The sequence below is a fragment of the Brachyistius frenatus genome, unplaced genomic scaffold, assembly GCF_029030835.1.
Source record: "Brachyistius frenatus isolate BFR_SWC_R1_liver_20210118 unplaced genomic scaffold, ASM2903083v1 Contig_183, whole genome shotgun sequence".
Classification (NCBI taxonomy): Eukaryota; Metazoa; Chordata; class Actinopteri; family Embiotocidae; genus Brachyistius; species Brachyistius frenatus.
Genome location: NW_027210782.1, coordinates 286,915 through 304,080, shown reverse-complemented (window position 1 = coordinate 304,080; position 17,166 = coordinate 286,915). Strand labels below are relative to the sequence as shown.

Genomic DNA, 17,166 nt, shown 5'->3' with positions numbered 1-17,166 from the left:
CATTCAAGTTAAGTGTATTGAACAACACTTGAATTATCACTTAATATGACTTTGCATTCATAAACCTCATAATGACTTGCAGAAATATCTGAACTTTAGGTATAGTAATGTGATGTTAATTTTAGACATGTTTATTTACATTTATCTCTACTAACACTATCTTGTTACCAGACAACCTTCGAGCTCATACGTGGTCTTATGAGTGCCTCAGCACCACTTGTCCAGGCTTCGTTGTTCTACGGGAGCTGCTGCTCAGACACTCTCACCTGCCTCAGATGTACGACTCTCTGGCTGCTCTGCTGCTGGGGAAGAAGGCCGATCATAATGCAGAGGCAAAGGTGGGTCATTTTTTTCAATTTAGTAATTCATCTTTTTATCATCTGTGTCTTAATACTCTTCTTCTGACATATATAGATGCGTTTGGATGATATCCTACAGTCACTGATTGACAGCCAAGCAGACACTCCTGCTCAGCAGCTCTGTGTTGAAGCTGCTACAATCCTACTGGAATTGGTCAAAGTCATCATCACTCGGGTAAAAATGTATTGAGGTTTTATCTTAGTATTTTACAACAAAAACTGATAATGTGTAACATATTTTCTTTTTTGCTTTAACAGCCTTTTTCTCCAATGCGGCACATGTCTGGCACTGATGCATCATGGGAGTTGCAGATCCCAGCAAGTGTGATGCAGTTTTTTGGTCTCCTCCATAACTTCCGGCCAAGAGACCCGCTGTGGGTATCACCTACATTCCTGCAGGCACTGGCTGGTGTTGTGTACCCGCTGGACATTTCAGAGGTTTGTGTGTTATTATGGTTGTACAAAACTTGTAACTTGTCTCTCTAGTCATATTCGCTGGTAACCTCTCTTCTTTCAGGGTGTCGGTGAACCTTGCGTAACAAGTGAAGATGAGGACACATTCAACAGTCATCCGACCAGGAAGCCGGTGTTTGACTTCATCTGTATTCTGCTAAGGGACAGCCTTCTTCATGTGCCTGCCAATGCCAACACACATTCTCTTGTTCTGCTGCTGGAGGTGAATCAACACACACCACTACCAGCAAGTTTACAGATTACAATCAAATATCAACATACATGCAAGACATGCACATCATTGACAAAATGCATTTTTACTGAAAGAGGCTCTTCAATATACCATAAAACTGCAAAACTATTATCTCTCCAGAAGGTGCCACTCTATGCTCAGTTAGTAAACCAGGCAGAGCCAAGGTATTACGGATTAAATTATTCACCACTAGGAGGGAAAGAACACTAAGAGGCCAAGAAGGGCAGATCTCTGTTCAAGTATTTTTCAGCTAGACAAGCTTAACCTGCATGTACACACCACCACCAACATCTACACTTGCAGCAACATTTGACATGGTGTTTTCCTCACTATCAGAAGAAAGAGCTATCACATATCAAAATATACATCTATTTGTTGTCTATTGATTTCAATCATTTTATTTATCACCTAAACTGCTTAACTGTTACAGTTTTGCCCCGATGGCACATCACTGGAACAGAGGCAGAGGTTTCAGACTGAGTTGCTGGAGTTGATCATGAACATCATCCACATGCTCAGCAGTGAGGAAGACAACAGCACTCATCTTAACTCACAAGGTAGAATTACAATGCATCCTTTCCTTATTCTCAAACTGGACTAAACATGTAAAAAACCCCGCCTGAATTAACTGGTTTTTATTTGACCTCTCAGACAACAACAAGCAGAGGCCGGAAGGACAGATGGGCACGCTGATGGAGAATGTGGTGCTTTTCAGTAAGACTTTGCTGCAGAAACTTTACGATGGAACATTCTTGGGACACTCTGAGGGTTTGCTCAACTTCCTCGCAGATCAGATTGTGGTGGTGAGATGAACACACAGAGACACACAAATACAGTCGTGTTCACACAACTCAAAAATAATAATTTACATTTGAAATTTATTTTCACAAATTAAATTAAAAGTAATCTGTTGACAATTTAAAATTATTATTTTTTTAATCAGTGTGAACGATGGATTGTGAAAAAGGAAAATTGCACATTGCACAAATGACTGATATTTATTTCAGTTTTATGCTCACTAATAACAAATACACTGCTGTGTACTTCCAGGCTCTGGAGAAAGGTCAAACACAGAAAGAGAAGATCATGTCGGCCCTCTACTCGTGCACCAATAAAGTCCTGCTTTATTTCTTGTCTCAACCGCGACATTCCCAAGAGGAAAAGGAAGCGGTCATCAGGGCTTTACAGACCTTCATGGAACGCTGGGATGTTGTCATGGCAACATACAATGCAAACGTGAACTTTATTACTTGCCTTCTACATTGTCTGTTACTGATACGGTCTGGCAGGTAATAGTGAAACCAAAACCCACATGCAGACGCACACAAATATGTGAAGCAGAAAGTTGGATTCACTGGTAACTCACATAATCACATTTTTTTGCAGCTACCCTGAAGGTTTTGGATGTGTGGCACAAAAAGTTCACAATCGGAATACTTCATCTTGGCTTTTGGCTACCAAAACCAGACGATCGGCATGCCTCAGCAACAGATCAGACATCATGGCAGGTATGAGGCCCAAGATAGAAGGGTTTATTCATCCCTTTAGCCAGGCATTTTTGTCAATTTTCTCAGCCTGTCGAGCTCTACTGGGTCACCTGACAAATCAGAACAAATGTGTATGTGTGTGTTTTCCAGATGACAGACAACTAGTGTCCTTAGCAGAGGCCTGCTGGTCGAAGGTCATGTCAGAGAGGCAACACACGCTTGAAGAAACCTATAAGATAGAGATCTCAGCGAGCCACACAGTGGAGACGAGGCCTGTCAGCATGACTGAGATCAGCCCTCTGTGGGAGGAGATGGCCGACAAAGCCTGGCTGCTACACACAGGTTAGCTCTCACTAGACTAATAACTGTAGAGGGAGAAGCACTATGATCTTGACATTTACATAATTGTGTCCATAAAATATCTTCTCAGAGTCACAGAAGAAGAAAGTGGCCAGCTACTCTCAGAGGAAGTTTGATGTGATCAGCAATGCTCTTCGCTCAGCTTTGGGCAAATTAGGTCAAGAGTCAGTAACTGTTGAGGTAAAAACACACTCACGTTGCTTCAATGTTTTTGTTTTTTTTGCACAGAATTTGACAGAGAGTTGTGACTGTTGTCCCCTTTGAGTATTGTGGGCCTGTCACCGTTTCCCAGGTGCCTTTGCATCCCAGAGCGCTTTGCCAAACACTCATCCCAAAGTCACCACTGTGCTTGTGCTGTGGGCCGTCCAGCCCTGCGGGGGTGTTTGATTATTTCTTTAAATAGATTTGGATTATCACAGCTGATTGCCCCTGAGTGGGCATTGTAATTGATATCCGTTAGGCCCATCTATGGGAACACTCACTACAACACACTGTTTGCTGCTGAAGGTTAAAGACGCGTTTATTGTTGTTTTTCCCCCCGAAACACGTGGCCCACATCATTAGTTCCCCCACAACGCTTAAGACGTCGAGCCATCTGGAGCAGGGAGCAGGGACATATTACTCAGGCACACAGGCATGAAATTACCGCGTCTGTGTGTCTGTCTCACACCCACAAAGTGTGTGTGTGTGTGTGTTCCTGTTGGTGCACGTCTCTTGCCCAAAGAAATCGGGTTGGCAATTATAGTGGTAGCAATCTGATGAAAACATTATTCATTTGATGTTATTCTTTATCATATCAATCTTTGACAGGCTATCAGAGAGGGTGATGAATTGTTTTTCTGTCTGAGATGCAGGGAAGAAGAGGGAGGGATGGTTTCTTTCTTTATCTCGGCATTGTGTTGCACCACTTCACTCCAAATAGGTTGCAGTGAGTGTTCAAAAAAATGCTATACAAATCGTCAGCTATGGTCAGCTAGTCTGCTCATTTTTTCATCCATTTTCATGAAGAAACAAGTGAGTCATTAATTAATTTCTGGATCATCAACTTATGACCTTTATTTGGCAAGTCATGAGCTTATGGGGAGTCTCTATTCAGTCACTGGATCCATAGTAATGCATTTCCACAGAGCAGTGAGCATAGTTTCCCGGTCTCAGATATCTACTTTTATTGAACAAATAAAGAGTTTTAAAGCCTACTGTAGGTAATGAATGAGAATGTAGAGACTGATAGGCAGACTGTGTCCTCAGTCAGGCTTCAGTGCAATTCTTTCAGAGATTTATTTCATCAGCGAATGCAGTTTCCATAATCATATCTGTGTCCTCATATTAGAAAGATAATTAACAGCACTAATGATCACGTTAAGTTCATTACACATTCACTGCCAGCTCAGAATGAAGTTGACATTATGTTGCCTTATCATCAAAGGTGGGGTATTGTTGGGAAGTCATTAAAATGGAAATGAGTGTGATGTTGTGATGTTAATTGCAGAGGGAAGAGATGAGTTATGTATTTAATGCAGCATTTAAAAATCCAATGAGGTTCCTATCTGCTAAATAGGGTAATTAATGCTATATATTACTTATGTTTGTCCAAATGAAGGAATGAAATTAGGAGATGATGACGCCGACTTGCTGTTTATCTGTCACAACACGGCTCTAGTTCGCAAACTTCATTATTACTCTCTTTTCTGTCTGTAATATTTCTATAATCTCCCCTCAAATTACTCCTTTATTTCTTTCTCTGCACAACTTCTCATTTGGGTAGGCAGTCAGTCATTTAGAGAAACAGTTTTCATTCTCCGGAGGGCTTGTCAAAGTTTGTCGTCAACTTTTACGCATGGGTTTATTCTGAAATTATCTCACATTTTCGCATCTCTTGTAATACAGAAGAAGTTGTTTCCTTTTTATTGTACTTGAAATCAATTATTCCATTCATGAGTTTTATGCAGCAAAACACAGAATTAGCATCTGTAAATAAGACTCGATATAAAGAGCTACTGCATGTTCATTCAGTCAATTAAATGGCTTTCCTGGGTCAGCTGTAAGGATGGACACATGTTGTTTCACTAGTCTCTCAGCGAGCACTGCTGTGATGATGGGCTTAATGAAGCAGTTAACAGTCAGAATATGATCCCAGTGAGTCTGCTGAACATGAGCATCCTGCAGTGTCAACACAGCTCTGTTTTGGGTTTGTGTATTTTTTCATTTCTTTTCTCTTTTAATCGGCACATAAACACTGACTCGCACACTGTAAAGGCTGAGACACACACTTACCTTGCCCTTGACTGTGGTGTGGCTCAGTGATATTAATGTTTATGTTAATTAGATCACACCAACAAATGATTACATTTCCAGACAGGGTTATTGTAAGACTGTAGCCACTAGCTTATTTTGCCCAGTGAATGCAATTTAGAACAGATGTAATTGTATAAATGCATTGTAATTGCATGAGGAAACAACAATGCCATTATGCATATGCATTTTTTTTGTGAACGTGATGCGTGTTGTGTGTGTGTGTACAATATGAGCTAGGGGAAGAGCGATTGTGCTGCCCCTCTTTTCATTTGCACCCATCAGGTTACTCTTGTTTCCTTGTAGGAGTTTCTGTCCTACATAGAGTCACATCGACAGAGAGGACACGGCATGTTTGAGAATATGAGGACAAACTACTTACAGGTTTGACAGAAATTTTAACATGAATGTACTGGAATGAATTTTATAAAAAAAAATTTAAATAGGATCTCTAATTATGTTTATCTCTGTCTCATCTATTCACTCTGTCCTGGTTTGTTTCTGCTTCTCAGTTACGAGCCAGCGAGTGGGAGCGCGCCAGCTCCAAGTGGCTGCATTTGGAGGCCGAGCTGCTGAGGGAGAGAGCCGTGTTTGGTCCGGGCCCAGGCGTGCGGTTGAGGCAAGATTGGGTGCAAGATGCTGCTGAAGGACCCAATCGGACCAGATCACGCATCCGGAGAAGGGCTCTGAGACAATCCAAACGGGTACAGTATTTCAAAGCAGGATCTGTGCTATTTATTGTTCAACTTGTACACAGTCCAGCCTTTAACTTTGCCATATGTCTTTACAACAGGTGCCAGGAACGCTGTTTTTGGGTTTAAGGCCTGGCATGTCTAAAGAAAACAAAAATACAACGGAAGGTGACACGGGTAAAGAAAACACTGTTGGAGTTGTTTTTTTTTTTTTTTTTAACCATTACTAATGTCAGTATTTGGGTGTTGGATACTCAGTGGGAAAATTACTTTTCTTTGTAACAGAGCCCAAGATCTTGTGTGAAGTTGGTGCTGAGGCTAAAGAGTGTGAGGAGGATGGAGAGCAGTATTGTGACCGCCTGACTTTTTTCCCTGTTCTGAATGAAATGCCTGCTGTGGCTGAGGGTCTGCTCGAACCCTGCACCCCTGCACCCTGCTCCTACTCACAAGACTGCCCCGACATACGCATCATCCTGCAGGAGCTGCACCCTGGAGAGGAGGTACTGTGGCACAGGAGGGTGTGTTGGTATGCTGGTCTGAAAACAACATGCCTAAACACAAGCACAACTCCTTCCCACCCTGCTAATATTCACAATCATAATTATCTGATGTAGACTAAGGGATTCCAATAGCCCAGCGGTGCTATCAGAATTTCATCTTTCCTCATTAGTATAATGTTTTAATGTTGAGGCCCAGCACAGCTCTTCTCATTCTTACAGCGAGTTACAAACCAGTGCACATGTTGACAGGGACTCTCATTGCTCCGGCAACCAGCCGCGGCTTTTAATGTTTCTGACAGAAGTATTAATAAAAACAGTAGGAGGTGATGCAAGCTGTCTTACATCCTCTTAGTAAGTGTGTGATGTGTGCAAGTGCGTCCTGTTGTCTTGCAGCAGTTCAGCGCATGAGTCCTGCTGAGCTTCCTGTCAAATGAACATAGTCATTAGCTCTGAAAAATGCACACACACGCACAGACTAACACACACACATGCAAAACACACAAAGGGAGATACACTCATAATTAGCTTGCCAGCGCCAATAGTGTGATTATGACAATAATGTGTGTGGGGAGAAATCAATGGTCTGACATTAGGCTCTCAGTCAATAAAAGTCCTCCTTTTCTCTCCTTCCCATCATCAGCTAAATCACTCTCAGACTGATAACGCATGTCTGTCCGGAGCACAGTAAGGAGATAAGGAAACAAGTTTATTGTTATGTATTTAATCTTTGATAACAATAAATTCAACTATTTTTTTTCCTGAAATCTAATCATTGTTAGGGACAGTAGGCCTGATGCCAGTTTGTACTCACTGATGGAAACTGCCATAAAATCTGACCATGATATAGCTCAGTGAGAAATTTCTGTCCCACGTTGCTGAGACTCACTCACTTTGACTCTTCTTAAACATTTTCCCATGGTAAGTGATATTATCCGTCATGGCGTGTCTCTGTGTGTGCATTCAGAGGTTCTGATCACTTATCAGGTTTCTTATTGTGTGTGTGGCAGTGATTAATTCTCCTAATAATGGCCAGGCAGATCCTCCTCCTCCACCAAGTGTGTGACTATGTCTGGGGGTAGGGTGTCTGATTTGATTAGTATAAATTGTGAGAGGCCTGCGGGTGCATTGGGGCCCCATATGGTTTTTGGGTGCTATGTCCCAGGGGACCTGCAGAGGGGCCAGCACATGGAGACAACCAGGTGCACACACTCGTTGTGAAATGAGGGAAGACAATAGAATTATCCGCACATTATCACAATGCAGTTAACATTAGCTACAACCAGCGCTGAAAGCAGCATGTGGGTTCATGTTGGCACTGGATGAAACACACAGTCACACGGCTGAAAAGGGGGCGGGCCTTCTCCCTCCCCATCAATCAGCTTTGATAATGAAGTGTTCAACTGTGTCTTTTTAATAATGATTAAAATATGTGATTAAAATGATCAATCAAATAAAGCCTGAAGTGCCTGTATTGCTGCCATGTCATGTCCTGAGAGAGAAATGTGCTGATGTGTGTCTCACATGGGGTTTAATGTAGCCCTCTTTTTCTCTGTAGATAAAGGCTAAGATGTGTGTAGTGACAGTGAGTGGCCTCCGAGTCACAGAGGGTTTGCTGCTGTTTGGGAGGGAGAGCCTGTTCTTGTGTGAAGGATTCACTCTCAGTCCCACCGGAGACGTTTGTTGCAGGAAACACCACCCCAGCAGGTACAACTGTGTGTGCTGTACAGTTGTTTGCAGTGAGCATGAAGGCTTACTTGTGTCAATTATTCATTCATTCATTCATTCATTCATTCATATGTCCCTTTGTGCCAGTGTGAGAGATTCCTTCATTTCCACTATGCTGAGTAAAGAGCTGCCATCAGCCCGCTGCAGACGCTGGCTCTACGAGGACATCAAGGAGGCTCGCTTCATGCGTTTCCTTTTAGAGGTCAGACATCCAAACACTCCCACGGATGCCTTCAATTATAATACCTCTCATATTCAGATTGTGTCTACAAAGAATTTAGCTGGAATAGAAACCCATTTCAACTTTAAGTTTGTCTCATAGAAATCTGATTTGTTGTGCATTTTATCGGCTCTCCCTTAGTTGATTCTGCATGTCAATTAGATGACAATTAAGATGCATTTTAAGTGTAAGTTTAAAAGGGATGTAATTGGCAAAAATATCTACTGCAAACAAATGCCTCTTCATCTGTGTTACTATCAGGACAACGCCATCGAGGTCTTCATGAAAACTGGACACTCAGCCTTCCTGGTGTTCCTAAATAAAGACCACGTCTCTGCATATAAAAGGTACCAAATTTATTTGTGCTGGATGTTAAAAGATTTGTATTTTCAGCATTCTGGGTCTGATTCATAATCGTCTTCTTTCTCCCTACAGGTTGAGCACAGTAGTGCCAGCATTAAAAGGTAGAGGGGTCGCTGAGGTCATTGCTAATGCCAGGTAAGTGTTGTCAGTTTGTTATTGTCATCCAACAGCAATATTTCAAGGAGTCACTCTTTATTTTATCAGTTGAAATATGAAATACATATAAATATAACAGTGTCACATGTAGCTGGATATTATGCACATATTAAAGTTTGTGTTGCTGGGTTGTGTTTTATTCTCCACACAGCCTGATTGACTTTAGCAACTGAGTTTGGTACCATCAGTCCAGAATAAGTCTTAGCCCTTTTCTCCTCCAACATGTCATCATCAACTCTATCTCCTCTTCCTCCTTTTCCTCCTCTCTTAAACTCTTCCCTCTGCACTTTACATTTCTTCAGACACGTTTTACACAGGCTGCTCTCAATGGCCAGGTACACATCCTCCTTTAGCTCTGACTTCTTCAGCACCCCCGCACCATTGCCCCGAGCGTATGACAGAGGATTTCGTACGACATTCACCTTAGTGAGGTTGCATAGGGCTTTCACAAACTCTGGCATCTTGACGAAGAGGTTATCGAACAAGCCTAACTCTTGGAGATTTTCTAATGCCACCAAAGTGGGAGGCAGGGCGTCCAGCTGGTTCATTCCTAAATTCAGACTTTTCAGGTTGGAGAGCGAGCCCAGTGAGGAGGGTAAACCTGTGGAGGTTAGGCGGTTGTTTGCGAGGTTGAGGTGGGTCAGTCCCACCAGGTTGCCGATAGACTCGGGCACAGACTCTAGCTTGTTACTGTGTAGATCCAGCCATCTGAGTGACAAGAAGTTCCCAATGTTATTTGGGAGTGTCTGTATCAGGTTGCGGCTGAGGTCCAACTCGTCCACGTCCGTCAGTTTGAGGAGACACTTTGGGAAGATGGTTATACCCATGTTGCTAAGGGTGAGTCTGCACCGTCCATCTGGGGTTATCCATATTGCCTTTCTGGCAGTCTTGAGGGTCACTTTTGTCCCTTTGTCTCCCTTTTTTTTGACCATGGTTCTGCAACACAGAGAATGACCGCACAGTTCAAAATTTCAGCCCAGCCTCTGTTTTCTGACAGTTTCCCCAAGAGACTGATTTACAACAATTGATCTAATCTGCACTACCACACAGTACTATAGCAAATAAATGTGTTGTGTGTATGTTTATGTGTAAGTATGTGTGTGTAAGGCTGATGTGATTTATTCAGATACAAGGGCTTATGTATGGCCTGGGGCAGAGGGGAAAGCATGCTCTCTGAGGAATGAGAGCTTGAGCAGCGCGTGTTTCTCCGTGAGTGCGCGTGTCGCAGTGTTGTGTCTGCACTAGTGCGTGCTCACCCAGTGTTGCCCATGGGGGTATTTAAGAGCACGACTCTCTAATTAAAGCTAATGCTTGGGAACAATAGGAGAGCGGCGACACTGGGTAATACAGCAAAAACAAATGAGTGCTGATGCTCCCTCACCATTCAACTGATTGAGTTGTTTGCCTCTTTTCAGGCAGGAAAGGTGTGTGTATGTGTGTATCTGGGACATCCACATGCAAGTGTTGTTGACATGGGTGCACTGTACTAGGTGTGTGTGTGTGTGTGTGTGTGTGTGTGTGTGTGTGTGTGTGTGTGTGTGTGTGTGTGTGTGTGTGTGTGTGTGTGTGTGTGTGTGTGTGTGTGTGTGTGTGTGTGTGTGTGTGTGCGTGCGCGCACAAAGAGTCAAATCAGGACTTTGATAAATGATAGTTGGGGAGTGTTGGGAGTGTAATGAGGGCTTCGCTCTTCTCCCCTCCCTGTCTAAAAGAGCAAGGTGTGTGTCTGTTTGTGTCTGTGTTACACCCCAAGGCCCCTCTCCCGCCTCATTCATCATCCTCAGGATGAGAGAGGTTATCCACTGGTGCTTGTTCCCATTATAACCTCCTATAGAAAACTATTGCATGAAATTATTGCCTGCAATTAGATAACACATACTGGGCCAAATGCAATGATTGATTTAGTGTAGTTTTACAAAAATAATTTGGTCAGGAGTTATTGGTGTTAGAAATTGGATACACTTGAAGTAGCCCCTCATCCTTTTAAACCCATTTGCTATATACTTCCTCTTTCATCTTTCAGTCAGTATTCTTGTCTAAAACTTGTATCCACATTTTAAACACAGATTAACATAGATATGTACTTACCATATTTTATGTTAGTTATTCCTGGATTAATGTTAATCAAGTGATGAGATTGTCTTCAGTTTTGGAAGCATACCAGTGGCTTTAGCTCCTGTAAACCGGTTCTTCATCTCGAAAGCCCTCACCCTTGCACAAAATAAAAAACAAAAAAAACCTCTTTAAAATACCTTTAAACCACATTTTCAGTTTTGTCAGCATGAAGAAGTTGTACTAATAATACCTAGCAATCAATCTGAGGTGAAATTAAGAGGGGGGAGAGACGAGGAATGTATCATTTGTGTAGATACACATTTGCCTCCTTTCCCCAAACAGAGAATGTCAAGGTTCCTCTTATTTAACAGCGTTACTTAGCAACAGGGGTGCTTGGCGCCAGGACTTTATTGCCGTGTTACTGGCCCACAGAGAGAAACGAGGTTTCAGGAGCAGTTGATCACTTTCCTAGTTTAGATTAAAGATGTTTAGATCAGTCCTCCATGTATAAAAATGCTCGATGATTTAAATGTTCAGCAAACATCTAGTTTAGCTGTTTTGTGTTGCCGGTCAATTGTTCTGGTAGATGAATTGGAAATATGTCTTTTTTTTTTTTTTTTTTTTTTGCTCTTAGCAATTTGTCTAAGAGCAACAATTTTAATTAATTAATTAATTTTTTTAATCTTTATTGAATGATTAACAAAGTCTAAGTAACCACATGAAAAAAAAAAACTTTGTCTCAGCTGTGAAACAGGAAATCTGACAGAACGATGTTCTTCCTGTTTGACCAGTAATCACTAACCTGCGTTGTGGGAATCTTTCACATGTCAAAGCACGCCTATAAAAAAAACAAAAAAAACTTCACCAGACAAGGAAAGCTTTGCTCCCTCTTTCAAACACCTCAGTTTGCAGACTGCGTGACGACTTACAGTCTCGCTCCAAACTGTTTCCACGCGACCTACGGACGGCACCGCGAGCTGCATCCTCCGCATCTCTACTAACCGTTCATGCCACAAACGAAGCCCAGTTCAGACCCCTAACTGCTCCTACAGCTGCGCGCACGCAGTATTTTCTGTTTCCCGAGTCACTCACTCACCTCCACGTTGCTGCTTCCCGGCTCTGCTGTATTACATTTCAACTCTGGTTGCCAGGCAACAGAGCAAGCAGAAAACTTTGTGTTGGTACTGTTCAGTGATCAGACTCTGTTTCTAATTCGAGGTATTTGCTTTTATTGTGCTTTTAGAAAGACGCCCGTGGTTGAAAAGACAGCCCTTGTTAAGTGGCAGGTAACGCAATAAACACGGCTCTTCACCGGTTTCATTTTGTCAGTGTTATTTGTTGCTCACGGATTCGGTACCTCCTTATCTGACAACAGTAATGAATGACAATAGTAATAGTAACCCACTTTAGGTTTGTTTATAACTATATTGCTTCATCTGATTCTTGTTTGTGCTCTAGAAAGGGGAGATAAGTAACTTTGAGTACTTGATGCATCTGAACACCATCGCCGGGAGGACGTACAATGACTTGATGCAGTATCCAGTTTTCCCCTGGATCCTGGCCGACTATCAGTCTGAGGTAGAATCTCACACACGACAGCTTTGTCTCGAACATTTATGTTGTCTAGACTAGTAAAGTGTTCAGCTTTGATTTGTTTCTGTCCCCTGACAGACGCTCGATCTGTCAAATCCTGCAACTTTCCGGGATTTGTCGAAGCCAATGGGAGCTCAGACAGAGAAGAGGAAACAGATGTTCATCCAGAGATACGAAGAAGTGGAGAGCAATGAGGGTGAAGGTATCTGCTGAGCTCAATTTTTATTCTTCTCACCTGTACTTTATTATTCACCACACTGATTTGTCCTGTGAAATGTGTAACATCTGTAACAGACCTGTCAGCGCGATGCCACTACTGTACCCACTACTCCTCAGCCATCATTGTGGCCTCCTTCCTTGTCAGGATGGAGCCTTTTTCACACACCTTCCAGGCGCTGCAGGTGAGGCCTCGGACACCAGGAAAAGTAACAAAATGTTATTTGTTTGTCCTTAAAATCACAAAGTTTGTTACTGCTAACATTGACTGAGATAGGGGAAAATAAGTTTGAAATGTTACTGAGCTATTTTCACAATTTGTTTTTAAGAAAATGTTTCTTTAGACTGGAGTAGGTGATGGATGAATCGCTGTGAACTAACTCCATGTGTGAATGATCTACTATGCAGTGAATTCCTCACATACCAAAGTTCAATACTGAACAGACAGACAGATATATTCTTCTACAAAACTTGACTTCCTAATGAAACTTTATATCGCCTCAAACATTTTCTGTTGGGGTTTCAACAATGCTTATAACAAAAGCTTAGAATGATAGAAACTTATAAAGTAACCATTACCTCTTTTTTGCATTAATACAAGGTTCCTCTTAAAAACTGAAGATCTGTAGAAGCCCTCATTGTCACACACACAAGTATAGTAAATGATAAAGACATATTTTATCATATTGTTCAAGTTTTGTGGTAATTTTTCTGAAGAAATTTAAGAAAGTTTGCTTTGTATGACTGTTTTCACAAACCAACAGCCCCCTCTGCAAACCCAGTACTACGGATGCCCAATGACAGTCATTACTTTGTCATTTTTTTTTATTTTCAAATGTAATCTTGCTAATAATATGAATCTAATATGAGCTATTTTCAGCACTCCAAACCTGGTTTCAGTGCCTTTTTTGGTTGGAAAGCAGATTATAGAGAGATTTTAATATATATGCAAATAATTACAGAAAGCATCTAAAAGAAGCCAATGCAAGTAGCCACAGATGTTACCAATTTACAATACAGCATCCAGTTGATTATAATGAAATGCTTGCATATTTGATAGTCAGAATAAAGCAATAAAGGCATTAGTCTGGTGAATTAGGAGGCCTTTTTGTCTTCTGAAGCACATAACGGGTGTGTAGTAATATCCATAACTGGATTTACATCTCTAACCGAGTTTACCAGTATATATGCTATTTTCATTCATTGAGGTAATTGCTTTACTCTAAATTACATTCTCTCTCATGAGATTTCCATCAAAATTATGGAATTTTACAGAAAGATGAAAAGCTTCCATCTAATAGTCGCAAATACTTCCTGCTTACATAACCCAGTGAAGAATATAAAATTTGGTTCACTACACTAAATCAAACAGGCTACTTTATTAATACGCGTGTTGCAGAGGTTGGTTCAACTACAGTGTGCCGGGGTCTGACAGTGTTGTGTCTGGTCTCCCCACAGGGAGGATTCGATATCCCAGAGCGGATGTTTTACAATACAAAGAAAGAGTGGGAGTCTTCCTCCAGGGACAACATGGGAGACGTCAGGGAGCTGATTCCCGAGTTCTTCTACCTGCCTGACTTCCTGCTCAACTCCAACCACATCCAGCTGGGTCAGGCACAAAAATCTTCTCTGTATCTAAATTAATGCCTGAAACTATGAATTTTTCTGCTTGTACAATCACCTTTCTTGGTTTGGTGCTTAAAGAAAAGGTCAGCTTTTGTTTTTCCATGGAAAGTCAAAACTAACACTGTTATTGTCTCTCCGTACTTTCAGACTTCCCTTCTCTATCTGTTGCTCTCAGCTCCAAGTGTGTTTGTCTCTAGAAGATGTAAAATTGGTCACAGAAATGTCATATTTTTTATGTTCCCCAACATGCCACATGGTATGTGCTACATTATGTTGTCCTGGTAATGGGAATCTGCAGACGCATTCTTGTGAGCACAACATTTCAAACATGGCATTCAGTTCAAACCTCATACTTACAGCACAGGAACTGTGTGGAGCTGATGAGCTGATTTGATTTTGGAGCACCTTTCTGCATAAATTTGGATTTCCCAGAATTTGCTAGAACTCCTTAATTAGATAATAAGATCAATTTAATACCAGATATGTAGCATTAAATTAATTGGTTGTTTTAAATAATTAGCTTAATTAGGAGGAAATGTGTTCAATTAAAAATCAACACATGAGAAACTTCATACGTGCACCACAGATTAGCTGATTTGATTTTGGCATGCCTTGTTGCATATATTTCCCATGTTCATGGTAATTAGGGAAACATATCACAGAGTGCAACAATATGGTTTGTTGTTGTGTTTATTGTATAGCTTTAATAAGTAAAATAAATAAATAGGCTATCTGGCTATTTCCTATTACAATCAGTTTATATTAATCTTTTCATAGAATTTCACAATAACATTTTTTTTAATATCACCAGCCATATCTTTTTAAAGGTTGCCCTTGAGTTTTCTTTTAAACAAAGACATATTTGTTTACATTTTGTGTTTTTATACATATAAAATCGCATTGTTTTCTGTATCTAGGACATTTGCAAAACCAATTTTGAAAAGAAAAAGAAAGTGAAAGTGCACTGTTTACATCTGCAAGTTTCTTCTTCCCTCCTTTTTGCTTTTGTATTATGTTTCTTGGCACGTTTCCACCAGCAATTGTCAGTCAGTGTAATCGTGTGACGCTGGTGGCAGAGATGTGAATGGCATTACTCAAGTGCTAATGCATGTACATGTGCATCCAAGCCAGAAGCGAGCAAGTGAGGGAACTACTCATCAAAACCTTACTGCATTGTGTCAGCAGTGGCAAAAGACTCCACAGGGCATCTTTTAAACTGCACAAAGTTCACACAGTGATGTAATGTGACGCAGCATGCTGCATGTACTGACGATCCATGTCTCTTTAGGTTGTACGGAGGATGGTACCACTCTGGGAGATGTCGAGCTTCCTCCGTGGGCGAAAGGTGACTCCCAGGAGTTCATTAGAGTCCATCGAGAGGTCAGTGACCCCTGACCTCACCAGGCCTGTTACATGCAGGGAGTTTTCCCATAAGACCTAATAATGTTTGTCAATACTAGCTGATATATGTATACAGAAGATGCCCTGTTTTAGTATCTCTGAACAAATATCACTGTAATAGTGTTGGTTGCTGTCAGTCTGCCTCCCTTCTTCCTCACACTGTATAACAGACAGATGTTATTGACAAAATTCTGTGTTTTATTCATTAGATTCTGTAAAGGCCATTTTGCCTCACAGTTTGGTTCATTTACTTTCTTTTGGTACTAACTGTTTTCAGATATAATGACCAGTTGTTTTCCTTATCAAGAAAATGCATGAAAAGGCGTGTATCTGAGGTTTAGATGACAGATACTGAAGGACAACCAGCCCATTTAACACGATTCAGCGCAGGCACAAGACTCTCTCTTTTTCCGAATGCCATTATTTCTGCCAGCTGTTTAGGGGTTGAATATTCTCTTTTCTTCTTTTTCCCTGTATGGGGTTATTGTATATCTGTTCTTTCTCTCTCTGTTGGTCTGATTTCCTCAGTGTGACCCTCCCTTTTTCCATTCCTGGGGCATCTATGATGGTTATCACTCTGTAATCTACTGAACTACTCGTATTGCCTACCATTCTCATAAAATTAGTGACTTTAGAAGATTGTTTTTTTTTCTTCCACAGACAAATTAACTCAGGACAATATATCCTTGTTATGATGGTTTTTTGTTGTTGTTTTTTTTCCAGGTTTTTGTTCTTCCACGATGGGTTTATTAAGATTTGGTGCAAGGATATAGCTGGTCATAATGCCCACTTTTCCTTATTAACTCTTTAAAACCAATCTCTGGCCAATTCCACCCAAATCATTCTTTAATTCCAACATGAAGATATGCTCATTACAAAGATGTTCAGCCTCCTGCTATTCTACACTTCTAAATTGACTTTTGGAGGAAATCATACAGTACCTGAATAATCTGATTGGCTGTGCAGTCTCAGAGAAGTTTTGTGTTTTCTAAACTCTCATATTAACAGTTTGACTGATGGTTTTGGGTCCACTAAAATAACGAGTGCTGCACGCTGCTGTTTTTTAACACTGCACCATGCATGTTTAGTAGTTTTGTAATACTCCTTGATTAGTTGGTTTAAGTTTGTCCAACAATCTCCTGCTCTGTTTGCGTCAGGCCCTGGAAAGTGACTACGTGAGTTCCCACATCCACCTGTGGATCGACCTAATTTTCGGATACCGGCAACAAGGTCCAGCTGCTGTAGAAAGTGTGAACACGTTCCACCCTTACTTCTACGCCCAGAGAGGCCGGCAAGATGCCAAGGACCCTCTCATCAAGAGCACAATCTTGGGATATGTCAGCAACTTTGGCCAAGTCCCCAAACAGGTAAATAGAACAGTGGTGAAAGCGGGAAAAAGTCCATTCTGCGTGTATATG

The 17,166-nt window shown here is 41.3% G+C and overlaps 2 protein-coding genes across 2 annotated transcripts in view; one reads left to right on the top strand and one right to left on the bottom strand.

The window, feature by feature from the left end:
- The window catches only part of wdfy4 (WDFY family member 4), a 38,803-nt gene that overhangs the window by 16,564 nt on the left and 5,073 nt on the right, over window positions 1-17,166 (top strand). The window contains exons 32-56 of the mRNA XM_069717879.1: window positions 172-338; window positions 415-534; window positions 618-797; window positions 877-1,035; window positions 1,496-1,622; window positions 1,717-1,868; window positions 2,116-2,354; window positions 2,452-2,573; window positions 2,703-2,894; window positions 2,983-3,092; window positions 5,511-5,588; window positions 5,717-5,908; window positions 5,998-6,073; window positions 6,182-6,396; window positions 7,952-8,100; window positions 8,209-8,323; window positions 8,603-8,688; window positions 8,777-8,839; window positions 12,156-12,198; window positions 12,371-12,490; window positions 12,584-12,707; window positions 12,800-12,906; window positions 14,180-14,330; window positions 15,636-15,727; window positions 16,906-17,115. Of these exons, the coding sequence (XP_069573980.1) occupies window positions 172-338; window positions 415-534; window positions 618-797; window positions 877-1,035; window positions 1,496-1,622; window positions 1,717-1,868; window positions 2,116-2,354; window positions 2,452-2,573; window positions 2,703-2,894; window positions 2,983-3,092; window positions 5,511-5,588; window positions 5,717-5,908; window positions 5,998-6,073; window positions 6,182-6,396; window positions 7,952-8,100; window positions 8,209-8,323; window positions 8,603-8,688; window positions 8,777-8,839; window positions 12,156-12,198; window positions 12,371-12,490; window positions 12,584-12,707; window positions 12,800-12,906; window positions 14,180-14,330; window positions 15,636-15,727; window positions 16,906-17,115 (3,389 nt within the window). The remainder of the gene's footprint in view (window positions 1-171; window positions 339-414; window positions 535-617; window positions 798-876; window positions 1,036-1,495; window positions 1,623-1,716; window positions 1,869-2,115; window positions 2,355-2,451; window positions 2,574-2,702; window positions 2,895-2,982; window positions 3,093-5,510; window positions 5,589-5,716; window positions 5,909-5,997; window positions 6,074-6,181; window positions 6,397-7,951; window positions 8,101-8,208; window positions 8,324-8,602; window positions 8,689-8,776; window positions 8,840-12,155; window positions 12,199-12,370; window positions 12,491-12,583; window positions 12,708-12,799; window positions 12,907-14,179; window positions 14,331-15,635; window positions 15,728-16,905; window positions 17,116-17,166) is intronic.
- lrrc18a (leucine rich repeat containing 18a) lies at window positions 8,948-9,792 on the bottom strand. Its single transcript, XM_069717880.1, has one exon. It carries the CDS (start codon window positions 9,790-9,792, stop codon window positions 8,959-8,961), a length of 834 nt encoding a protein of 277 aa, XP_069573981.1. The 3' UTR covers window positions 8,948-8,958.